The sequence below is a fragment of the Protopterus annectens genome, chromosome 6.part0 (assembly GCF_019279795.1).
Source record: "Protopterus annectens isolate FY-2018-M chromosome 6.part0, PAN1.0, whole genome shotgun sequence".
Classification (NCBI taxonomy): domain Eukaryota; kingdom Metazoa; phylum Chordata; order Ceratodontiformes; family Protopteridae; genus Protopterus; species Protopterus annectens.
The window spans coordinates 492,673,641-492,700,216 of record NC_056737.1 but is presented as its reverse complement, the minus strand read 5'-3'; the positions used below and the strand labels follow the sequence as shown (position 1 = coordinate 492,700,216).

Genomic DNA, 26,576 nt, shown 5'->3' with positions numbered 1-26,576 from the left:
GGAAGACTTCAGCTATTGTTCCATTAAATGGGAAGCCTATACCACCAAAATTAAGTATGCACAACGATTCCTGGACTTCATTAATACCAGCTCTTTAAACCACCTGGTTCAAGTTCTAACTAGGAGTTCAAAAATATTGGACCTGGTTCTCGCCAATATAGGCCCCCTGTGCCTAACACCTATAATTACCACATCACTGGTCAAATCTGACCACTGTTCACCAACATTCACTGTGAGGGTGAAACCTGAGTTACCATAAAACCCTTCTGTTATTAGAGACTATGCTAAGATAAACCTACTCCAGCTAACTGATTACCTGATGAAATGTAAGCAGTCTCTTCACCTGGATGACTCCATCTTGTAAACTGCCACATTTATAGATGGTTTCTTTACCTAACTCAAAACATGGATTTCAGGTTTCAGTCCCCATAAGTCACAAATACAATGCCAAATTCAGCAGTATAACCCCCCAATGGTAGAGCCAGAGTGTAAAAAAAAATATATAGTGAGAAGAAATTTAATACCCAGTCATTTAGATGAGAACTTAAAAAGAACAGCACAGAACTCCAGAAGTAAATTCAAATCTTCAAAAAGCAGGTGTGAAGTTAAATTACCGTCTGTGTTAAAGACGGTCACAAACCCTTTTTTACCTGTGTCGGAAATCATAGCACAGCAATGCATGGAACTAATATATAACACACAACCATTCCCTGAGGGCATAGCTAACATATTAGCAGATAAATTCAATTCAAACTTTATTCTCTTATCTTCTCTTGACTTTCCTCAGTATATTTGCATATCTACACAAGTTCCTCTGATCACTTCTAAGCAAGACCTGAATGCTGTATCTATGGCATGAAATGCTAACTCCATGGGTTCTGACAGTGTGCTAGGCTACCGTCTTGTCAGTATGAGACACTTTCTCATAGACTCACTAAGTCTTTTCAGTCGCAGTGTCTGCAGTGGATTTATACCAGAGGTGGAGTACTGCTGTTGTCATCCCACTCCACATGGGAGGACTCACTACTGATCCTGGAAACTATCAACCTATAAGCCTCACCACCCCTTTCTGTAAAGCAATGGAATGCATTGTTATGGAACTTAATAAAAAGGACATAGGCAGTCTAAAAGCCATGGACACTAGGCTTTTTTGGGTTGTTAAAAGCAGAGTCAACCTTCTGAACCTGGCTGACTTCTTTGAACAAGTCACTTATGTATTAGTTGCAAGCAAATCAGTTCACGCTACCTACCTAAACTCGGTTAAGGCCTTTGATGCTATCCCACATTCTGACATCTGTAAGCTAATCAAACTAAACATAAAGCACTATGTTACCTGGACCACAGCCTTTAAATAGTGCAGCACTCTGTCCTTTGCCAGACCTAGGCAGCAATCTGTGTACCACGTAGGTGACAGCACTTTGAAAAGTAACTTAGTCTTTAGGGATCTTGGTCACTTTCATTGACAGTGAACTAGCCTTTGATTGCCTTGTATGTGCTGTGATTAAGAAATCTTTTTATTTAGCCAGACTGATTAGCAAGGGTTTATCTTCAAGGTCTAATGAGTTATTAATCTGTACTCCTCCCTTATCAGGGTCATAATAGAGTATAATGCCCCCTTCAGTATATACTTGTTTGAGGACTACAGAATTTCCTCACTAAGACAATCAAGGCCTTATCTTCCTTGTACAAACACAGAATACCTTAAAGTGCTCTCTCTCTCTCCTGTTTCCAACAGACTGTATTTTTTTTTTTTACTGAAGGTTCCAACAGACTCTGAGAGGGGACCTCTGTTTAGCCTTCAGAGTCTGGAAGGATCTAGTCCTGTGCAACCTGAACATCCACAAAACAAATAAGACACCTCAAGACATATAAACTTCCACTGAAATGTAAATAGGACCTGCTGTTGAAATAGATACATCTCCCAGAGAATCCCTCTTTTATGAAATAGACATTCCGTGGATGTTAAACCAAGTAGCTCCATTAACCCTCTTTAAGTGTAACCTGGATGAATGATTGGGAGATTTTAAATTCTTCTTGGGTCTGGCCACACAAGCCCTCATTGAAAGGGGTCAAAATGGTTAGTAATACATATCAATGGGTGCTTATGATTTGGGAAGTTGTGGCTAGGCTACAAACTCGATCAGTAGCCTAGAAATAAACTATGAACCCTTGCCGCCACTTAAAGGCCCATCTATATATGGTGGGGGTGGGGATCTCCCACTTCAAAAAGAATTGGCTTCTCTTAACTGAAAAATGAATCATGGAGACTACAAAAGAGGGAAGTATTTCCTTCCTTTCGGTGTATGCTTTCCATCCCTCCAGGCCAGGTGGAGCTTGAAAAATCTGCCCTTGTCCAGTTACAGAATGATGAGACCTCAGCAGAAGATCTTTACTCCAGGTCCTTCTCTGTCTGATTTAACCAAAGGCAGTGTTTAATATCTCAGGGATGGTTGTTTATAAATTTCTAACTATAAGCAATGCAGGCTGTTTGAAATTCAAGACAGATTGGGGCATTTTCACTTCACCTACTTGCCCCTTGTTCTCTCTCTCCATTGGATTGAAGATATTTACCAAATGCTTGGTCCAGTATTCACTCATCTTAGGGCCCAGGGAATCTGTGTTCCACATCTGCAGGACTGATTCAAGTTTCGTCTAGACAACAGATGTAGAAGGCAGCAAGTTATACATTTCACAGCCTAACCAACTTGAAGTTCCTCAGTTTACAAAAGTCAACTATAGAACCAGAAGCATCAAAGATCTTCCTTGGAACTTTGTTGGGTATGCTGTTCTTGCCCCAGGACAGGGCTTTATATACTTCAGTAAGTTCTTTGCAGATCTGACATAGATCAGCTAAAATATTTCTGATTTCCTTGTGTTATACTTAGCAAATACCACCAGTTAAAATGTGTACAAGGAAATACAGTGATACTTGAAAAAGGAACAGTATCTTCACCAACTTGGCAAGAAGTTGCCTCTGATCCCTGCAGTCTAGCGGAACTAACTTACTGGTGGTCCCAGCAAATGTTAAGTAACCAGCAGACACATATATAATACCAGAGAGCACAAAGACCCTCTCTACAAATGCCTTGGAACTAGTATAAGGAGCCCAAATGCAAACCTTCAGGGTTCATGGAGTGTGGAGCACCTCTACTGGAGACGCACCAACATAAAGGATGTACGATGGCTTCTACTTTAGTCCTCAGGCTTTTCCAAGACAAATTTGCATCTAGGCACCATTACAGGTGGTAATGGATAACACATCAGTAATGCAGTGCATAAAGAAGCAGGAAGGTACCCACACTTATCAAGTGGGAACTGTGGATATAATGGCATGAAGAAGAGTAATGCAGCCAGGCTTTCACTGTCCTACTTCAGACTTCACCTTTCACAGTTATATAGCAGGCAAGCTGAGCAGGTCCAGGACAAACAGTCACATACAGGAAGTGAATGTTTTTCTTTCTTTGTTTTTTTCTTCTTCCCTATACCTTCACACAAAATATCAATCCTGGACCTCTTTACTTCGTATCTGAATCATTGGGTGAAGAAGTTTCCTATCACGTACCTCTGCATGGCAGCACTGGTAGTGAAAACCTTCATTTCATGGGCGAGAGGACTCCAGTATGCTTTTCTCCTTTCCATTTGGTACTGGTACTCCTATTAAAAGTTAAGAAAGGCTCATTGTGGTTGGCTGCTTTGTGGCCAAGACAGCCAACTGTGTAGGAGGGGCAAGCCTTCCACAATCCTTTACCCTTCTTACTTTGGAAGACTGATCATTATTGCACCCATTGTGGCCATTCTCATGCTGAAAGCTTGAATGATCACAGTCTGTGTCCCTTTGGAGACCAGGTTCCACACGAGAGGTATGCCAAATCTTGGCCAGGAAGTCCAAGCACTGAAAGGTGTGTTAACTTGTGTAAAAAAAAAAAAAAATTCCTTCATAGCACATGGCTTTTCAGTATCTTTTCCAAGGAGACCTCTCATTTGCTTCTATTAAAGTGCATCTGTCTGCTATTGCAGCATGCCTCCCTACTCTACTGTAAAGCTGTTTCTGAGAGTGGTACTCCATATTATTTTATTTGTATTTTTTTCCAGGTTAAACCACTGATCTCCATGGACTTTTTTTCAGACTCAGCCTGGAAGCAGTGTCTGGTTAAGTGACTTGCTCAGTGTCGTACAGTTAGGCAGTGGAGGTTGAGGGAATCAAACCTTGCACCACTGGACCACAGGAAACAGCTCGTTAACAGCTCCTTCATCCTGTAAGCCAATTGATAGACTACTACCCTTCATAAAAAAAAAAAAATACAGGGCCACCACATTTCCACTTTGAGCCAAGAGTTACTGTAGACATCGGGCATCTCCTGGAAGAATTTGCCCCATCCAGAAGGATTTCAGAACTCCTAAGATTGTATGGCTAAGGATAAGTTTAGCCTCAGAACAAATCTCTCTTTTATGCCTAAAGAGGTGTGGGAACAGACATTAAACTAAGCCGCACACTTACTCATATTCTGCACTAAACTTCAGAATAAAGGAAAAGGAATATTGAATTTGCTGAATGTCCATAGCCAATTTAGGTGCTACTTGCCCAGAACTAAATTAAGTAAATAAGTCTGTCTGTGTCTTACATCCAAGGTTAGCAAGACAATAATATTTCATTAAATAAAGAGTTTGGCTTGCAGTCTGGCCGTTTTTTGTGATCTCTACACTTTTAAGTGGCTGGAAAACTGCATCACGTTCTGCTATGAGTAGAGTAGAAAAACAGTGGTGAACAAGTCGCTATCCCAGGGGAAGCAGCCACAATAGTCGTCTTCATGAATGCTCCTACTTGAGTATCTGTGTGATACCTACCTGAACAACTCTGCCTACCTTTTCCAAATATCACAGGTTGAACATCCATTCCTGGAACATAGCAGGATTTCCTTTTCCAGCAGCGGATAATGATAGTAATCCACATAAAATGAAGTTTATCCCTCCTCCATTTTCAGGTGCAACTTAGATCTGTAGATGGGAATCAGAAAATTTACCACAGGACTGTCCCCTATACTACTAATGGACAGATGCCGATCCTAAATGCTTTATCCCATGCATGGGTCCCCTCAAATTATCTATGGTATAGTACTATTTATTCTCATTAATGGTAATATATAAATCGGATGTCATTTTCATTTGTTCCACAACCTGTGGGTATCGGACCAAACCCTTGAATTCGACTCTGCTGCTTTTCAAAGCTTTAGGCTCTGAAGCTCGAGCTCCTCCCCTGCCTATAATTCCTCATTCCACCAGATTACCTCAGATGCCATCTGCCACTCTGTCAAGCAGCATCGTGATCTGTGTGCTCAAGCTCCGTTGAGAGTTTTTTTGTGGTTACATATGTTTTTTTTTTCTTTTTCTTGTTGTATTATCTTTAATTCTCTCCTTCCCCTAACATCTTAGTTCCTATTTCAAAAAAAAAAAAAAAAAAAAAAAAAAAAGCCATTCACTGATCTGTTCTTTGGAGGAATTTTCTTTACTTTCTATTTTCTTTTCTGTTCTTAACATGTTTGATAAACTGTTAGGCTTTAAAAAGTGCAGTTCCTGTGGGGACAAGATGCCTGTATCTGATGCCCACAGGGAGTACTTGTCTTGTCTCGGCCCTGCACATCTTAAAACCCCCTGCTCTATTTGTGAGGAGTTTTTCCAGAATGCTTTGGCCAAACGCAGAAATAAACTTGTTTTAAAGGACTTTACTCCATCTTCTACCCCAGCTGCAGGTTTCTGTACTTCAGGGGCTCAAACCCTTGCCAAGAAGCATAAAGAAACCTGAGAGCACAGGAAACATTCCCTGGACAAGTCTGCCTCCAATTCCAGCAAGCCTTCTAAATCAGGTCCCCGAGCATCGGATCTGAACTCCACGGACACAATTAAGTCTGCCGAGTCATCTCCTTGGACCCAAGCTCCTATTCCTTCCTCAGGACCACCTCCTGCTGCCGCAGGATTTCCCTTTTGGAACAGATCCACTAAAAGATCCTCCAGACGACCTTCTACATCTTATGTCAGTTCCTCCCATAGTCTTTCCAGATCAGAGGTGGATAGACTGATGAGGCAATTCCTTCAGACACAGATCCAGATGGGAGTTTTACCAGCTCTGTCCCCCACCAGGTCCATGAGTCGACTTTCTCCTCTCAGGCCTGTTGCTTCTTCTCATATCCAACCTCCTGCTTTGGAGTCTTTGGATCCAAAGGCCCTGAGAGTCGAGGTGTCGGTGCTGGTAGTGATTGTCTCTCTGACTCTGACAGCTTTCCTGACTCGCTCGGCTCTGACTGCGTCGAAGCAGAGTGGCTGTCTGAGTTAAAGCCTCGACGTCAGTTCCATGGGGCTGACTTCAACTCTGAAGTTTTCTGAGCCATTGGTTCCCCTCGGAGCCTCAGCACTCGACAGCTCCGCACCAACTCCCCCTTCGGAGTGGACAGTCTGTGAGGCTCTGGTATGTTTTGCCCTGAAAGCTTAGGCTCCAGGGCATCTCCAGGCCCGTCTGCCTTCGAGGTGGTGGGCTCTCCCTATCCAGGAGGTCCTCGGCTCCAGTACTTTTGGATCCATCCCTTACCTCCATGGATGTGTCCAAGACCACACGTCTGCCACCTCCGGGACAGCCAGCCCAACAAAGTGTCCAAGCTATTCCATCCTTGTAACTCCAGGTCTCTTCTGCTTTCCCAGAATGGTCCCCTGAGGAGGTACCCCAGAAGAGAAGGTGCAATAGGAGGCACCTGGATTATCCACAACAGTCAGTCATGGAAGCACCGATTTGGGGAAGGGACTCCAAGATCTCCACCTGAGGATGTCTCTTTTGGAGACGTCTTAGAAATCCTGTCTACCCAAAATATGAACCCTGAGGAAACTGTGTTCTTGGAGGCTTTTTGGTCTGGCCCATCTACATCTTGGGTATCCCCACCCCCTGCTGATGCACTCGTCAACCTAGTGTCAACCAGGGAGTGGAAGGACATGGATGCTGTAGAACATATTCCCAAATGTGCAGATAGGATTCTTAGTGCCCCAACAGACCAACCACATTGGACTAAATGGATTCCGGTAGATGCCATGGTGGTTGTGGAGTCACCAAAAAGGAGCTAGCTCAGGAAAGCTCGACTGTCCATCCCCCTAACAGCGAGTCTAGGGACATGAACACATTTGGCAAGAGAGTTTATGCCTCAGCTACATTCACCCTGTGAGCTCTAAACTATCTTTATCATTTTACAAGGCTACAGAGGGATTTAATCAAAGAAATCTCTAGCTCTGTCCCAGAATCCATGCCTAATGAGGAATGGAAGGTCTTTTCATCCAGAATAGCCACTCTTCAATTTCCAATGTGTCTATGAGGTTAATTTCCTCTCTGCAGAGGGCACCTCAAGGGCCACCGGTTCAGTCATTGCCATTAGGCGTCATTGCTGGATCCGGCTGTGTGACTTTATGGAACCTTTCAAGGCATCTTTTGTCAATGCACGTTTTGACAGATCATCATTGGCCCAACAGTCAGAGAGAAACTCTCCAGTAGCAAGAAAAATTGAAAGTCTTTGTCTGCCATCGGAATTTGGTTTTCTACCCCACAAAAATCCTTCTTCAGGAATCAGCATGGTGATAAAAAATTGTGGTTCAAGAAGTCTCAAGGTCCTTTTCAGGAATCCCAGGGGAGATTTTTCCCCCTGAGAGAGGGGGGGGGGAGCAGTTATAATGGTAGACGCCATCCATGAGGCAGAGGGGATCTACAAAATCAAGGGTCTTGAAATTCATTCTCAGACAGACCCTTTCAGCACTCCTGAAAGATTGCCCGACTGTCCATCTCTGGAGACAGTCGGAGGGCACTTATCCTTGCACCCATAAGCTTGGGTAGCCATCACAAATAAGCTGTGCTAAAGATCATATCCAGAGGCTATTCCCTTTCTAAAACATCGCAAATTAAAGAGAGCCCTCCCCGATGTTCCACCCATTCAGAGTGAATGAACAGCTTTGGAGATTGCAAAACTGCTAGAAAAGTGTCATCCATAAGGTCCCCTCCGATCAAATTGGATCAGGAATTTACTCAAGATTCTTTTTGGTACCAAAAAAGACATTGTGTCTGAGGCCAATATTGGACCTATCATCCCTGAACAAGTCAGTAAAAAACTCAAAATTCAGAATGGTCACTGTCCAGTCCATTTTACCACTTCTGCAAGTGAACAACTGGATGTGCTTGGTAGACCTAAAGGACTCGTACTACCATATCAAAATGGACAGACACTCCAGAAGGTGTCTTCACTTCAGGCTGTGAGCCAGTCACTACCAATTCAGAGTCCTCCCTTTTAGTCTCACCACAGCCCCCAGGGTGTTCACCAAATGCATGGCGGTAGTCGCAGCTCACTTGAGACTGCAGAGATTCCATGTGTTTCCTTACCTGGACGATTGGCCCTTGACTGCTCCAAACAGCCATCTACTCATCCATGCCAGGGACCATTTGTTACACTTAACCCCTACCTTAGGCATAACCATCAACATCAGAATTTGCAGTTGCACCCTGTTCAAGTAATAGATTTTATAAGAGCACGTCTGGACACATCTAAAACCTTGGCCTTCCTCCCTCCAGACAGAATTTCTGTTCTAAGGCTACATATCACACAGATTCTAACAATATCGGACCCACCAGCAAAATTAGTGCTCAGAGCATTGGGCTCTATGGCTGCCACGATTATCCTGCTACCTACAACACGGTTACACATGAGAATTCTGCAGTGGACTTCAACAGTTCAGTGATCCTTACATCACCATCCTCTAAACTATCCAGTCAAGGTATCAAGAGTGTGCAAAGACACTTTTTTTGGTGGCTTCATTCCTCCGCTATTGAACGACGACAACTTCTTATTCTACCCCCCCCCCCCCACACAAGTGCCACATTGACCACAGATGCCTCCCAGCCGGAGTGGGGGAACATTTCTCTGGGACAGGACAGTCCAAGGCACATGGGTGCCACAGGAGACCAATCTGCATATCAGCATTCTAGAGATGAGAGCGGTCCTTCTACCATTGCTAGCCTTACGCAGCTTTCTTCCTCTAGGGACTATTGCAATACAAACAGACAATGTCAGCTGTGTGGTACATCAGCAAGCAAGGAGGAACCAGGTCTTATCCCCTGTGTTGAAAAGCAATGAGTGTGTGATAATAGGCGATCTGTACCTACCGCTTTGTAATTAAAATGCACATTCCGGGGGAGTGCAACATTCTAGTGGACAGGCTGAGTAGAGTTTTACTGATACCTCACAAGTGGTCTCTAAAGCAATCAGTGGCAAACGTGATCTTTCACAAATGAGGTCAACCCTGCTGCAATCTCTTTGCACCCCCTCGCAACAACAAATGCAACAGGTTCTTTGCCCTGATCTCTCCTCAGGGACAGTCCCCAAGAGATGCTCTAGTTCATGTTTGCCCCCCCCCCGGCCTAATTTACGCATTCCTACCTCTACAGCTAATTACCAGATTTCTTCAGAAAGCACACAGGTTAAAGAGCAGAGTAATCCTCATTGCAGCTTTCTGGCCTCAACAAGTCTGGTTCACCTTCCTTTGGTCTCATCTGATCTGCCATCCATGGACATTGGAACAGATTACAGATCTACTGTCCTATCCATCAGGGCAGATTCACCTGGGCCTTCCAGGCCTAAAACTAACTGCATGGTTTCCTCCAAGTTCGATGATGGCTAGACATTCCAGGCTTTCATTTACCATCCAATAGATTTTGATTTCATCCCACACAGCAGCCACTAGAAAAATTTATAAGAGCAAATAAAAAGGATTCTCCATATGGGCTCAATGGAAGCAGTTGGATCCATTTACCCCTTCCATTCCTGCAATCCTAGATTTCCTTGCTGATATCTTCCACAGTAGGGCAACTTACTCCACTGCAAAAGTACAGCTGGCAGCCATCTCAAATTATCACATCGGAGAAAATTTTTCATCACTAGCTTCTTCAAAATTGTACAAAGCCTTTCTTAAAGGTGTCTTCTTACTTAGCCCTCCAGTCCAAGTATCCCACTTCTCCTTGAGATCTAACTATGATTCTACAGGCACTAGTCCACCCCACTTTTTATCCTTCAGCAAAAGTAGATTTAAAATTCCTTTCATGGAAAACTGTTTTCTTGGTGGCCATCACTTCTGCAAGAAGAGTTTCTGAGTTACAAGCCCTCTCTTCCAAAACTCCTTATTTAATTTTCCATAAAGAGAGTGTCACCTTACGTACCAACCCTTCCTTTTTACCCAGAGTTACTACAGTGAACAATGTTAACCAGTCCATCAACCTAGCAGTTTTTTTTCCCAGTTTTCAAAACAAGGAAGTGTATATCCTTCATCTATTAGATGTTCATTGACAACTGCGTTTTTATCTAGACAGGGCAAAATCAGACGTATCCTTTGCCAGTGTCAGAAAAGGAAAACCAGTTTCTAAGACCACATTAGCCAAATGGTTAAGAGATTGCATTTCTTTTGTGTATACATCTAAAGGCATATATTTTCCCACACATGTCAAAGCCACTCTACCAGATCCACATCCAACATCCCAAGCCTTTTGGTCTAGGGTCTCAATTGATATTTGTGCAGCTGCTTCATGGTCAAACTCTTATACCTTTATATCACATTACAAGCTAGATATTACCTATAGAAATAGAGCTGCCTTTGGTTCTGCAGTGCTGCGGAATATCCCTCGATGAGGGCCACTTGAGATTATTGTAGCTGGGGACTCTGTCCCACAGGTTGAAGAATGAATGAAAATGATAACATCAGATAAAGAAGTTATGTACTAACAATAACGTTCCATCTATGTTGTCCAATTTCATTCTTCCTCAGCCTTCCCCACCCTTCTTCCCCCTATCCATGAATGTGAAAGACCTGACAAATATGCTTATAGGAACCACAGTTCCTGTTTGAGCTCCTGAACTGTGTTCTGTCTCTTTCTATTAGTTACCTAATAACTGTACCTATACCTGTTGCTCAGGCTGCTGCAGAGAGATTGACCTACTGCCAGCTGTGATATTGAGAAAAGATGTGTTTATTCTCATTTTTGTCTGCATTTTGATTTCATTTCTCTGTAATCTGTACAGCTGTACTTATTCTTGTGAGTTATAGCTGTATATCTTAGTGTTGACCTCAGTTGTAGTGAAATCCTTTGTCTGGAGGCCTTGTCTGTTTTCTTGGTGGCAGTAAGTTTTCAGAATTGGTTTCATCCAGCCAAAGTATTCCTGCATCTGTATTGTTTGGTTTCTGTCCTGTGTTTTAAATCAGATATACCTGTGAGATTGACCTACTGCCAGCTGTGATATTGAGAAATGATACGTGTTTGTTCTCATTTTTTGTCTGCATTTTGATTTAAAATCTGTGTAATCTGTACACCTGCACTTCTTCTTCTTTGCCCCCACCCACCTTCCCTGTTCTTGTTTTGGTGTTAGTGGCTCTGAAATTGCCCGCCCCTCCTGTAAGTCTGTATTTGAACAATCCTCCTCAGTCCATCTCATTTGCGTACTAAACCATATACAGTGAGATCATATTCTTAGTCTAGTGTTCACTCTACATAATACAGAGAGAAGATTTGAGAAGGCCAACCCATTTAGGTTCTTCCTTCCTCTCTCCTTGTACTTTACTAACAAAAAAAAAAAATTCATCTGCTTTTACTGTATTTGTGTTTCCTCCTACTTTATTTTGCTTTTGCCTCTTCTTAAAAGTACTAATTTTTATTTATTCTGCTGCACTTATTGCTGCTTGGTAGTGGCCTGATTTGATTGTAACTGTTATTCCAAGTCTTTTTGTTTAGGCACTTTGGTTTCATACCTGTTGTTTTACATTAAGAAGGTTTGTGGTCTGCACTGTTGTGGCAGGACAGGTAGCTTACATCCTTCTAAGCTGGAAAATGCTGATTAAAAGCCGTGTCTGCTATTCTAAAAGTGTATTAGTTCTGGTTTATGCACTTGGGCTTCAGGCCAGTTATTCTACATTAAGAAGATTTGTGGTCTGCACTCTTATGGGAGGAGAGGCTAGATTCTGCCCATCTGAGCTGGTAATTTCTGGTCACAGGCATATTGTGCCTGCTTATTCGAACTGTTTCTTTCTGAAATGTGTACACCTTGTTGCTGTAGCATAGGACCAGATTCAGGCCTGCTGAATCTAGCTTTGTTTGTATAACTTGAGCACTGATCCAGGCCATCTTTTTTGGAGAAGGTTCCCCTGCACCCTAGTAGCGGGAGTTTGCAGTTAGAAGTTGTCTGATTGAAGACTGCTGGAACAGTGCTCAGTTTTTATTTTTTTCCTGGTTAATTGTGTAACTTGTTTAAATCAGATTGTTCATTTTCTATTCTTTTATATATATATATATATATATATATATATATATATATATATATATAAATCCAAACACGACAAAACAAGAACCAAACAGGAGTTGTACTGCTGAAAAAACAGAGTATGAATGCAACAACAAGCAGCACTGAGACCACGGCCAGGGCAGATTTGTTCCACTACCACTTCTCAACACAAAAGTTTGTTTGTTTGTTGCAACACCTACAGGTGCTTGCTTTCGATTGTACTCCACATGCAAAAAAACTCAGCAAGACACTTGGTTGAGCAGCCAAAATGTTTCAAATGTATTGTCTTCCCAAGCACAGCGTATATAATCAGCTCTACTTGCATATCAGCAAGTGTAGTTCACCTTCGTTACCATAGACGACAACTACATTCATTAAAACCATCAAGTATTTATTCACATCGAACAATAACTTAAAAATAAAACAAAAATAAAAAAATAAAAAACAGGACAAAGGATAAGCGCTTTTATTTATATATATATATATATATATATATATATATATATATATATATATATATATATATATATATATAAATTTTGCACTTTATTCATTTGCTTTTACTGTATTTGTTTCTTCCTACTTTATTACTAGGGGCATTGACTGCAACTCTGAACTGAGGTATATAACAATAAGCATCTTTTTATGCGCATTTAAAGTGTTTTTTATTGTATCTGCTTTATTTTCTGGGGGAAAAAAAAAAATATATATATATATATATATATATATATATATATATATATATATATATACTTGTTTCCCGCCTTTCTAAGCTAGTATAGTCCAGTTTTCAGGTTAGTCCTGAATTCAGGGCTGTGTTACAAATCTCTTTGTTTGCCCATACCTTACTTGGATAGAAGGGAGTTTCTCTGTTCACTTGTGAGAGAGGGGAGCTTTGAGCAGCCTATCTGTCCCTGGAGGAGTGGTTTCAGCCCAGAAAGTAGTAGTTTATTGGTGATTTTGGGCTAATTTCTCTCTTTCATTTCCCTGCTATAAAAACCACATTTGCCCGGTTTTGTGCGCTGGGCAGTACCGGTTAGCTAGGGTATAACTATTCCCGGCTCCACAAAGTCTCCTCTTCAATTTTTCCCTTGGACCTAGACAAACTTTCAACTTAAGCCATTCATTTCTCAGCCCAGCACTTGCTCAAAACACATAGCAAGCACTTATAAACCCTAGCACTACAGAAAGACAAGACTCTCTATTCGACCTTACCAGCCATTCAGTAAAACAGTTTACTGTACCTGTCCAGGCATGTCCAAAGGGCAGTTTCAGGTATACTCTCCAGTCCAATTGGTGAATCTGGGCATTTTGAGGCAATGTTACAACTGCCTCATGTACACAGACAACCTTCTCCTCCTACCACCAAACACTAATACATGCGAGAGATGCAGTTACACAGCCAAACTGGAGGCTAAGCTCTCTCAACCCAAGAGTGGATCAGACAATCAAGAGGAGAAGGGAAATACTGGTATCACACCACCAATCTCACATAGACCCATTAAACCAGCACTGGCAAAAAACACACTTAAATACAAGAAAACATACTTGGAGGCTCTAAATAAAAATCTGCAAAAGCAACAGAGCCCTCCAAAGCAGACATTCAAGCAACCTCCACCCCCCCCCCAACACAAACCATGAAACACATACTTCACAAAACCAGTGTGCCACGCAATCACAGCCCTCAAGGCAAAATAACATACTAGTAATAGGTGACTCTATAGTCAGGCACACTGACGTCCCACTTACTAGGCTGAATAAGGAGAAGGCTACTATTAGCTGCCTGTTGGGTGCCAGGATCCACCACATAACACAAGCACTCAGGTCACTCCAGAACAAGTACAAATACGACTCTGTCATTGTCCACGTTGGTGTGAATCACCTGAGCCGTACCTCCCTGGACTGCATGAAAAGAGACATGGAAGAGCTCTCTGATCACGTAGCCCAGGCCGGTATGACCCTGAGTAGCATCCTGCCCTCACCAAGAATGATACCACGGTGTAAAAAAAATTATCAATTTCAACAGTTGGCTAAGTTTCTGCTGTCATTCAAAGGGAATCCAGTGTGTTTCTGCCTGGGATGACATGCTCGACAAACCATGCTGCTTCGCTAGAGACGGCGTGCACCTGTCACCCTTAGGCTTTCAAATACTGGCCAAGGCTCTTGCAACCCCCATAGTGCCTTTTTTAGGCAAGGCTCAAAAGACAAATCCACCACCGTAAATAGCACAATTAACAAAAATCTGAGGGTAATACTACTCAGTGCCAGAAATCTAAACATCATAATGCATCACTCGAGGCACTCCTCAGTATGGAGAAAATTGATATATGTGCAGTAACAGAAACCTGGTTTAAGGCTGCAGAGAGCACCCCAGCACTACCAGGCTACAACTCATACCATACATTTCGGCCACAGAACCCGGACCGAAATACAAAAAGCGGGGGAGCACTCTGAACTGGTAATGATTGGCTCCTAGCCGGAAGTGGAGAAACCTCAGAGAGCGTCTGTCCATCTTGATATGATGGTATGCATCCTGGAGATTGAGCACATCCACTCATTCTCCTGCAGTAAGGGTAGGATAGATTGAAGGGTGACCATCTGGAATTTCAGCTTGGCCACAGACAGGTTCAAGGAGGATAGATCCAAAATGGGTCTTAGGTCACCAGTTTTCTTTGGCACCAAAAAGAACCTGGAATAAATACCTGATCCAGAGTGGTCTAGGGTTACGGGTTGAATGACTTACTTTTTAGCAGCTTTGCTATTTCTAGTGCTGCATCCTCCCTGTGTGCTGGTGGACCGTCCAGGAGGTGTATGGATGGTGGATGTGGCTCGCGGAAGGTGACTGAATAGCCTCTGGATATAATTCGTAACACCAAACGATCTCTTGTAATGGACTCCCACTCCACTAGATGCAATGAAAAATGAGGCCCCAACTGCCTCCACAGACGAGCAGTCCAGCAGTGCTTTAGGGTTGCTGAGCAGGTCTGTCCAAGAAAGGTTCTCAAAACCCATAATTTCTCGGACCCCCCCCTGCCTCTAGAGCGACATCTATCAAATCCCCCTCTGCCCCTGGGGGAAGGTCAGTCCTGAGCATATCGGGGAAAAATCTGAGATTTCCAGAACCACATCTTCTTGGTCCCTTGCTGATTCCTAGAGAAGGATCATTGAGGGGCTGAGAAGCGGATCCTGAAAGCAGACAGACTTCCCATCCTTCTCACTCTGAACTAGAGTCTCACATACCAGCTTCCTGAACAGGAAAGTACCGTCGTACGGGACATTGGTAAATGACATCTTGAAAGGTTCCGAAAACTGACAGAGCCGAAGCCAGGCATGTCGCCTGATGGCAATGCTTGTACCAGCTGCCCTAGTAGCTCCTTCGGTTGCATGGAAGAGGAGGCGCATAGAAGTGTTTGCAACTGATTTTAGAGTGGCCATATGAGCGGAGAAAATCTTCTTGCCCTCCACCGACATGGACTCCAGGGTTGGCTTAGCTTTGTCCTTAACTAGGTCTCACTACAGCCAAATCACGTGTGCCATGTAATTCAGCACCCAAACAGAGAAGGTCGCTGAAGTGTACACCCGCTTCCTGAAATGGTCCACCGCCCTTGACTCTCGGTCAGGAGGATAGACCACAGAGCTCTCCTGAGTGAGCTCCTTCCTAGTGGCCGCTGCCACCACCATGGCATTAACGGGGGATCCCTTGTTCCAATATAATCTGAGAGGGGGGGGGTCAAGACCTTATCCAGACGTTTGGGAATGGGCTCCACTGTGTCAAGTTTCTTACACGCCCGAGATGTAATGGTGTTGGCTGTATGCTTTATACCCCTGACGTCACGGAACATGAGACGGCAACCAATGCAGGACTCAAGACTTTGATAATCAGGCCAACTGAGGGCTACTGCAAGCAGATAACCCAAATGTGATGACTGCAACAGTGAATACACTCTAACATCGACATGCTCCCTCCCTGGAGGAGTGGTTTCAGCCCAAAAAGTAGTAGTTTATTGGCCATTTTGGGCTAATTTCTCTCTTTCATTTTCCTGCTATAAAATCCTCATTTGCCCGGTTTTCCACGCCGGGCAGTGCTGGTTAGCTAGGGTATAACTATTCCCGGCTCCACAAAGTCTCCTCTTCAATTTTTCCCTTGGAACTAGACAAACTTTCAACTTAAGCACTCAAGCCATTCATTTCTCAGCCTGGCACTTGCTCAGAACTCATAGCAAGCACTTATAAACCCTAGCACTACAGAAGGACAAGGCTCTCTATTCAACCTTATCAGCCATTCAGTAAAATAGTTTACTGTACCTATCCATTCATGTCCAAAGGGCAGTTTCAGGTGTACTCTCCAGTCCAACTGGTGAATCTGGGCATTTTGAGGCAATGTTACAAGAGCCTCTTGTACACAGACAACCCTCTCCTCCTACCACCAAACACTAATACATGCGAGAGATGCAATTATACAGCCAAACTGGAGGCTAAGCTCTCTCAACCCAAGACTGGATCAGACAGTCAAGAGGAGAAGGGAAATACTGGCATCACACCACCAGTCTCACATAGACCCATTAAACCAGCACAGGCAAAAAACACATGTAAATACACAAAAACATACTCGGAGGCTGTAAATAAAAATCTGCAAAAGCAACAGAGCCCTCCAGAGCAGACATCCAAGCAACCTACACCCCCCCCAACACAAACCATGAAACACATACTTCACAAAACCAGTGTGCCACGCAATCACAGCCCTCAAGGCAAAATAGCATACCCAACATACTAGTAATATGTGACTCGATAGTCAGGCACACTGACGTCCCACTCACTGTGGTGAATAAGGAGAAGGTTACTGTTAGCTGCCTGTTGGGTGCTAGGATCCACCACATAACACAGGCACTCAGGTCACTCCAGAACAAGTACAAATACAACTCTGTCATTGTCCATGTTGGTGTGAATGACCTGAGCCGTACCTCCCCGGACTACATGAAAAGAGACATGGAAGAGCTCTCTGATCACGTAGCCCAGGCCAGTATGACCCTGACCCTGAGTAGCATCCTCCCCTCACCAAGAATGATACCACGGTATAAAGAAAAAATTATCAATTTCAACAATTGACTAGGTTTCCAGTGTCATTCAAAGGGAATCCAGTGCATGTCTGCCTGGGATGACATGCTAGACAAGCCACACTGCTTCGCTAGAGACGGCTTGCACCTGTCACCCTTAGGCATTCTAATACTGGCCAAGGCTCTTGCCACCCCCATAGTGCCTTTTAAGGCTCAAAAGACAAACCCACCGCCGTAAATAGCACAAGTAACAAAAATCTGAGGGTAATACTACTCAGTGCCAGAAATCTAAACCTCAAAATGCACACAGTCGAGGCACTCCTCAGTATGGAGAAAATCGATATATGTGCAGTAACAAAAACCTGGTTTAAGGTTCCAGAGAGCACCCCAGCACTACCAGGCTACAACTCGTACCATACATTTCGGCCACAGAATCTGGACCGAAATACAAACAGCGGCGGAGTATCCATATTCATCAAGGATACCCACACCTCCAGGTTAGTGGCACAGCACGATGCTTCAGAGATCATCCACATGCAACTAACAATGGTAAAACTGCAATTCAAATTGTAGCTTGCTACAGATCACCCACCATTTCCCAGGACCCCCATTCCACATTTATGGAAACACTAGGTAACATAAAGGTCCTACCAAACACCCTAATATTGGGTGATTTCAACTACCCAAACATTAACTGGGAGAACTTCTCAAGTACTAACTCCCTTGCCCAACATTTCCTAGAATTTATAAACTCAAATGCCGTGGAACAACTGGTCAACACTCCCACCAGAGGTGACAACATATTGGACCCGGTCATCACCAACATTGGCGACCGATGTTCCACACCGGAGGTCAACCCCTCGCTGGTTAGATCTGACCATAAGCAAATCACTTTGGATATCCACATTCCGCCCCCACCCTCGGACAAGGAAGCCGCCGTGAAAAACTTTTCAAAAGCAAACTTCACATTGCTTAAGACAGAGGTGGAAAGTTTCAAAGCCCTCATGCTAAAGGATAATGCTGTCCAAGCTGCAAAATCCTTTACTAATGCATTTTACGGGCAGCTACAAGAATGCATGGATCGTGCTATCCCAAGCAAAACTAAGACTCTCTCCTCCAAGAAAAGAAAACCAGTCTGGTGGACCCCTGCCATAAACAAGCAGTACAAAAGAAGAAGGAAACTAGTACAGAAAAGAGTAAACTCCCAAGAAGGGAAGACATCCCTGATCAGTATCAGCAAGAAACTACAATCCCTCATAAAATAATCCAAGGCGAGCTTTGAAAGAAAAGTTGCCAAGGACTCCAAAGATGACCACAAGGCATTCTTTAGCTATGTCAGGAATCTAAGTGGCAATGCTCAGATCTGCTCGGAGTTGGTGCAGAATGCCACAAAATACACTGAACCAACCGATATTGCCAACATCCTGGCAGACAGGTTCAGTGCAAACTTCACCCCCCTCTTACCCCCAGAAGGGCCCATAACCATACCAGAAGAATGTAGAGCCCCTGAAGTCACAGACACTCTGGTTAAAATAGCTGTCTCCAAAGCCAAAAACACAGCATCAATGGGACCGGACGGTGTCCCAGGCTGCGTCCTACACGAGCTCAAAGACTAACGAACCCCTCACCTAAACAGTGTTCAAACTCTGCCTCTCCACAACCTGCATACCTATAGAGTAGTGCACAGCAACGGTTATTCTTCTCCACAAAGGTGGAGCCACAACAGACCCCGGGAACTATCGCCTTATAAGCCTGACTGGCTTGGTCTGCAAGGCTATGGAGCGCATCATCATGGAACTCATTAAAAGAGACATTGGGAACCTCCAAACATTGGACCCTACCCAGTTCGGCTTTAAGGGCAGATCATGCCTCCTAAACATCGTGGACTTTTTTGAGACAGTTGCCAAGGCTATAGATGAGAGAAAGGTGGTACACACAGCCTACCTAGACCTCACAAAGGCCTTCGACACCATTCCCCATTCTTGTATTATAGACAAGCTCACCAGCCTGAACACAAACCCCTATATCACAAAATGGGTTGCCAGTTGGCTCACGGACAGAACCCACATGGTGAGATTTGTGGGAGCTAGGTCTAACTCTAAACCAGTTACAAGTGGTGTTCCCCAGGGCTCAGTCCTAGGACCCCTCCTGTTCGGCATATACTTCTCAGAGGTACAGACAAGCTCAGGAGGACTATGGCTGACCAAGTTCGCAGACTACTGCAAACTAGGGGCTATAATTGAATTGATTCACCGGCTGACACAGACATCCTCCAAAAGGGTCTCACTGAGACAGATACCTGGTGTCAAAATCATGTCCTCAAGCTAAGTGCCAAAAAGAGCATAGTTATTCCCTTTGGAAATAAAGTACCTACAAACTACCACATAGGTGGTAGTCCCCTAAATACGGAAAACGTAATAAGGGATCTGGGGACCCAAGTAGATAGTAATCTCTCCTTTGATAATCACATTGCCAAAGTGGTTAGAAAATCTTTCTATGTGGCCCACCTAATCAGAAAAGGGTTTGCATCCAGATCAAAAGAGGTCATTGTGCCCCTCTACTCATCACTCATCAGACCCATCATAGAGTACAATGCCCCATTTGGGATGTACCTTACAAGATGCCTGCAACAGCTGGAAAGACCACAGAGGTACCTCACCAAGAGGATCACTGGCTTCAAACAGATGCCGTATGCAGCTCGACTGAAGAAACTCCTGCTGTCCTCTGTTGCATACCGCCTGCTCAGAGGTGATCTCTGCCTGACATACAAGGCCATGTCCAACCCAGAATTGATGGACATGCTCCAACTAAAGAAAACCTTATCCACTCGAGCCACATGCTCTAGGGATCTAAACCTCACCACAACAATAAATAGGACATCCTACACAGACATCCTCCAAAAGGGTCTCACTGAGACAGATACCTGGTGTCAAAATCATGTCCTCAAGCTAAGTGCCAAAAAGAGCATAGTTATTCCCTTTGGAAATAAAGTACCTACAAACTACCACATAGGTGGTAGTCCCCTAAATACGGAAAACGTAATAAGGGATCTGGGGACCCAAGTAGATAGTAATCTCTCCTTTGATAATCACATTGCCAAAGTGGTTAGAAAATCTTTCTATGTGGCCCACCTAATCAGAAAAGGGTTTGCATCCAGATCAAAAGAGGTCATTGTGCCCCTCTACTCATCACTCATCAGACCCATCATAGAGTACAATGCCCCATTTGGGATGTACCTTACAAGATGCCTGCAACAGCTGGAAAGACCACAGAGGTACCTCACCAAGAGGATCACTGGCTTCAAACAGATGCCGTATGCAGCTCGACTGAAGAAACTCCTGCTGTCCTCTGTTGCATACCGCCTGCTCAGAGGTGATCTCTGCCTGACATACAAGGCCATGTCCAACCCAGAATTGATGGACATGCTCCAACTAAAGAAAACCTTATCCACTCGAGCCACATGCTCTAGGGATCTAAACCTCACCACAACAATAAATAGGATGTGCTGGAGGGATAGATTCCTGTCCCGGAAACTTCCCATGCTTTGGAACAAGATTCCAATCTACATTAAGCAGAGCTCCTCGCTAGCACTCTTCAAGAGAAACCTTGACAAGTGGATAGGAAACAGAAAGTTTACCCCGGGCATCACTTCAGTGGCTTTGTTGGACAGAGGCACAGGGAACTAATCTAAGGGGGCGGCGAAAGCCAACACATTCTGGCTAGGCTTATAAATGCCTTCAGGCAGATAGCCTAGTTACCTACCTATGAACCTAATAATATGTATACAGTTGTATATATTCCACAAATATGTTAGCAAATTTGATCTGAGGTAATCTCGGGAATGAGGCATTATGGTAGGGGAGGAGCTGAAGCTTCAGAGCCTAAAGCTTTGGAAAGCGGCCGAGCTGGATATGAAACCCACAGGTTAAGGAAGAATGAAAATTGACAGCACAGATGGAATGTTATGGTGAGTACATAACTTGTTTTTAATGACCGTAGGATGTGCAAGGCCAGTCTATAACCAAATGGGATAGGTTATTTTGACCACAAAAAAGGAAAGTGGCTAGGTTTAAAATAGGATACAAGGGCAGCTAGCATAGTACTTGCCTATCAACCTGTAACTGCTTTAGTACTCTTCATATGGTTAAGGATTCTTTTGCAGCAGGGATTCTTATGATGAACATAGTTATGTGAGAATACTCAATATAACAGTAGATGCTGCCAAGTACTGGGATCACTGCTGCAGTTTAGGCTTGCACCTTCCTTTCCCAGAGGCTTAGGGGCACCTTCACTAATCTGCTACAGTGTAAGGTAGCTCTGTCATGGCCAAGTTGTAGGGAAATGTAAATCACTGTAGGTAATGTGAGAAGTAAGGAAGGGGGTACCACCTTAGCATCCTGCTCTGAACAGTTGATGTTTCAGTGCTTAAATGCACAAATGCTTAGGGTACTCATTATGGTACCTCAAAGGTGGTCACTCCTAAGACAAAAAGTGGGTCCTTAAAAGCATGCTGCAAGGCCTCAAGGGCTTTACAGATTAAGGACGGTCATCAAAGGCTTGCTTCTCTGCACGATGCATTATACATTAACCCTTTCAGCAAAAACAAATTGTGGACTGCTGCACCTTTTAGCCATACATCAGACTAACATCCTGGTAAAAGGTTGGAGTTTAGCTACACCTAGAGCACATCATACAGATGTAGTAGTCCGCCTGGATTGGCAAACATCGTCCCATATATTTTTTTCTCACCGATGAGTATTCTGCAGCAGTTATCCCTAAAATCAAGTATTTACTATTATGATGAACAGGGTCAGACAGCTGATTTCTTCTTTTCCTGACTATTCTTTTTTAAATAATGTGTATGTTTGTGTCCTATTGGACCTGAATTCTGGTCTGTAATCTATCCCTCAATATCATATCACGTAGTCATTCAGTAATTCCCTTAGTTTCTTGCCTTTTGGGGTTTTGCTGTATTTTAGAGGGGCATGGTGTGACTTTTGGCCTTTGTCACAGTCCTGCAATCTGGAATAAAGTCACTTTTGTGAAGTGAGTGGGCTTGGCTTTGAAGATGTAAGTTGCAGGAAAGAACTGAAGAGCATGTTAAGGCATCATCTCCCTATGTGCCATTCTGAGGATATTGGTAAAATATTAGTGCTAGGTGGAAGACTGCAAAGGCTGTGTCATCTGTGGAGCACAAGTTGTATTATGAAGATCTGGTTTAAGAGACATTTGAAGAGACAGTGTTCTAGTAAGCAAGCATGCAATAATTTGTACATTTGGTGTCTTGCCTTATAGGATGCTTTTTGCTTGTACATTAAAGTGAGTGTTGTATAAAAGCTTTATGGTTAACAGGTTAAAGCAGTATTACTTAGACCTCAGGAAAGACGATCACATTCTTTATCACTAAATCTCATTTATGTTTTCAGCTGAATTTATTTCAGATGTCGAGCTTATGTTTGCAAACTGTTTCGAATACAATCATATTGAAACAAGTGAGGCACAAGCAGGGCTTCGTCTTCGAGATTACTTTCACAGCCAACTTCAGTATCCTGGACTTCACATCTCTGAAAACACAGGGCATACTAACACTCCACCCATCAAGCAGCCCCGAATTTAACTACCCCATTAACCGTACCCAGGAGTAAGAACAAATTATGCACATTATTCTCAGTAAATATGAAAATCTGAATCATGCCTTGCTTTTTTATACAGAAGCAACAGCCATTTTACAACCTGAAAATGTGACCTACATTTTGTTCTTGACAGAATTGTCCATTTTGTTAAGCACTCAGGAAATCACAAAAAGACCTTCATTTTGCAATTTTTTAAAATGTTTCTTAAACTGCTCTGTATATTGGATTCAGTACTGGTTTACAGTTTTATACCCATTTAAGTGGCATTCATGTGTTCAGATGTCTTCCAGGAAGAAAGTGTGTTGTCTAGTGACTTTGCCTATGTCACCCTGTATTTATATTGAATTTATAATATTTTTGGATTTTTTTAAGTTTTCAAATAAAGTAGCTACAGCACAGTGTAAAATATTTTCCAAACCTTGCAAAAAAAAAGCAAAGCTGACTTTTCAACACTACACATGAATCAGCAGAAATCTGCAGTCATTTCAGTACTACACAGGTACTGGCAGATGGGGTATTCAATACAACTTCCTTTCATAGATATTTATTTAGTGTTAAATCAATTTGTGAAACATACTTTTTGTATTTATAAAAACCTTGTACCTGGAGAAGCCGTATTCTTTCAATTTTTCAGTGTTTTCTGTGTGTGCATTTGTATGTATGTATGTAATTCAAATTACCTTTCTGATAATAAAAAGACACAGGAGTACTTTACTTTTGGTAACAAACTGCAGATTGGTGTTTTGTAATATATGTTTATGTACATCTTTTTTATGTGTACAAATAAAATATTAAATTTGTTTTCAAATTGCTATTTTTTTACTACAATGTGCACTTACCTGCAATGTATCTTTTTGTAAAAGGTGTGTTTCCTTTGTAAAGAACTAGTGCTTAAATCAATTTTAAGAATATAAACAGTGTAGTCATCTTGTTTGTTAATCCCCTACCAGGGAAGGTGGTGATTGTCATAGAAAGCTTGTATCACACATACTTTCCATTGTTTAAAAATGGTCATGTCGGACCATTTGTGGCTGATAAAGAAATTTCTGACAACTATTTGGAGTATGAAAACTGTATGCGTCTCAGTAGTTTATAGAATACTGTAAACACTACTCACCTCACAATGACTGCCATCAGAGATTCTACTGTGGTGCCATTTTCTGGTCTTCTACCTGAGTGAGAACTCAGAAATGTAAAACACTGTACATAATTTGTATACTTCAAAAGTTTCTTTGAGATACTTAATGTTTACAGTATTTTTCAAGTTTATATTTTATTAGGTTTAAGTGTCAGACATCAGTAGAGTGCTTAACATCAACTGTTTGTAGATATTGACAAAAAGCAGATATGAATGACTAGATCCAAGATGTGTAAATAAAGGAATATTGGAAGCTGGACAAATTTAAGAGATTAAAAATAAATATTGAACATTGAAACTGCTCAGAGGATGTTCTTGATAGTCAATTACAGAAATTCTATAATTTGAGACAAGCACCATCATTTTAGTATTGCAGTTTTTATTTTGTCTTTCAGTAATTTGAGAGATTTGCTTGGCGTTTATAACAGTCGAACAAAAGAAATATTGTATAAATACAATGCAGCAAGACAGGCATATTAACCACATTTTATGAAGTATAAGTGCATGTTTTTTTTTTAAACCTGAAAATGATGGGACATGGACATTTCTCTCAAAAATAGCCATTGCTGAGCTTAAAAGTACCTTTTGCCAAAGGGATTTTGAACACCATTAACAATATTTAGAAAACCAGTACATGTGCTTCATCTTTAATTGGAAATTGTTAGTATGCCAGTTTTGAAGCTTGTCCAAATGCATAATTGGTCTGTGCTGTACTGTGCATAATTGCCTCACAAGGGCACACTAAACGCAGAAATGTCACTACAGAAAACAGTGGAAATGGTCCAAATAACAAATTTTAATATAATTTAAAATGTATTATAGCATCAGAGGTCCAGGGATACTGAAACATCCTCACAGAAGATTTTCCCAAGCCAAGACCCACGCTATCAAGTGTGCATTGCATCACTCAGCTTTTTGTGTGTGTAAGCAATGGGGCTTGTCCTACATTTTCAACAAAATAATGACTATAAGAATTACCTAATCTTTGAATAATCTCTCAAGAATTGTGCTGCACAGACGGCATACAGTAATATCAGTTATCAAAGATTTTGTAAATTTATTCAGTGAATGAATAAGTTAGAAAGTCATTGTGTTGCTGTGTGTGTCATTTCTCCATCGACTGTTTCTCTTAAATTGCTAAAAAAGGTTGTAAATTGCCATATATTTTTCAGGAAACAGATATTTGCATTTTTTTCCAAGTATTGCAGTTTTAAGTTTTGTTTCTTGCAGTAAATCTGGAGCAATTGCACCTCAGTGATAGTCTTTACTGTGAAATTTATGCCACCCATCAGTATTTTCTAGTGACCTCTTCCAGTGCTTAGCCTTTTGAATTTAAGGACATAATCTCATATTAGGTGAATTCTTTCCATTCCCCCCTTAATGCAGTCTATTATTCCACGTTGTATTATTGTACAGTTTTCCATCAGTTCACTACCATATCACGTACCTTGGTGAAGTGTAAATATGTCTGTCATTCTCAACCTCTTAATTTTTAATGGATAATCAGACATGCTTATTTTTTATTGGATTTATTCAGCTTGTGCCAAGTACATCAGAATGTATCTGACTAGATATAAAGTAACCTTTTGAAGGAGTTACCAACAGGTATTCTGTATTATAACTATTGCTGTCTTTTGCGTAAGCAGCATTGTCCTAGGTCTGTGGCACAGAGAGGGAAGACTATGGGCCAGATTTATTAACAGCTACAATTAAGTGCTCCTATCATGTTGACACAATAACTCGCTATTTTGTATTCATTAAACAGATCTACATATAGTGTAGAGCCTCAAAGCAAAGGAAAATGGCAGAATATGCTAATGAAAGCATAAAGAGCCAGATCGCATGCTAATTAACCAACCCAACATGGTGGACCTGTTCAGGAAGCTATAAAGCAGTTGTGTACACTCAGTGCTCACTTTTGCCCAGACCTTCAAAACCCTTTGGAATATAGGCACAGTGACACTTGGAAAAACATGTTGGGGATTGCTGTTATTGTTATGCTGTATGTGCAACAGGCTTTAAATCAAGGTGGTGGTGGTGAAGCTACTGCTGCCAGACCTTGGGCAAGAAGAAAAAGGGTGTTTAGACCATGTTTGACTTATCATGGACTGCATGACACAGAAAATTGTGCAGCAAAACCAGGCAGACATGGAAACAGTATAATAAATGTGCAATCTATTCGGTGCTCTTTTGAAGCCCAAGTAAGAGAGGAACTTTAAAAAAAAAAAAAAAAAAATCACCTAACTGCTTAGTTCCATTTGCAAGTAGTTATATGTCCCTAAGATGACACATCTGTCCTGTGTACAGTAATGTCAGTATGTATAGAGTCTTAACTACATTAAAAATGTGCAAAGGCCAGTGCACACTCAACCATCATTGGCACAGGGTGGGGGGATACATGAGGGCGTGT

General features: G+C 42.3%; 1 protein-coding gene across 1 annotated transcript in view; it reads left to right on the top strand.

Annotated features, from left to right (window-relative positions):
* LOC122803863 (bromodomain adjacent to zinc finger domain protein 1A-like) overlaps positions 1–24,467 on the top strand; it is a 184,085-nt gene extending 159,618 nt beyond the window's left edge. The window contains exon 4 of the mRNA XM_044073543.1: positions 22,822–24,467. Within this exon, the coding sequence (XP_043929478.1) occupies positions 22,822–23,012 (191 nt within the window). The 3' untranslated portion in view covers positions 23,013–24,467. The remainder of the gene's footprint in view (positions 1–22,821) is intronic.
* The last annotated feature ends 2,109 nt before the right edge of the window (positions 24,468–26,576 follow it).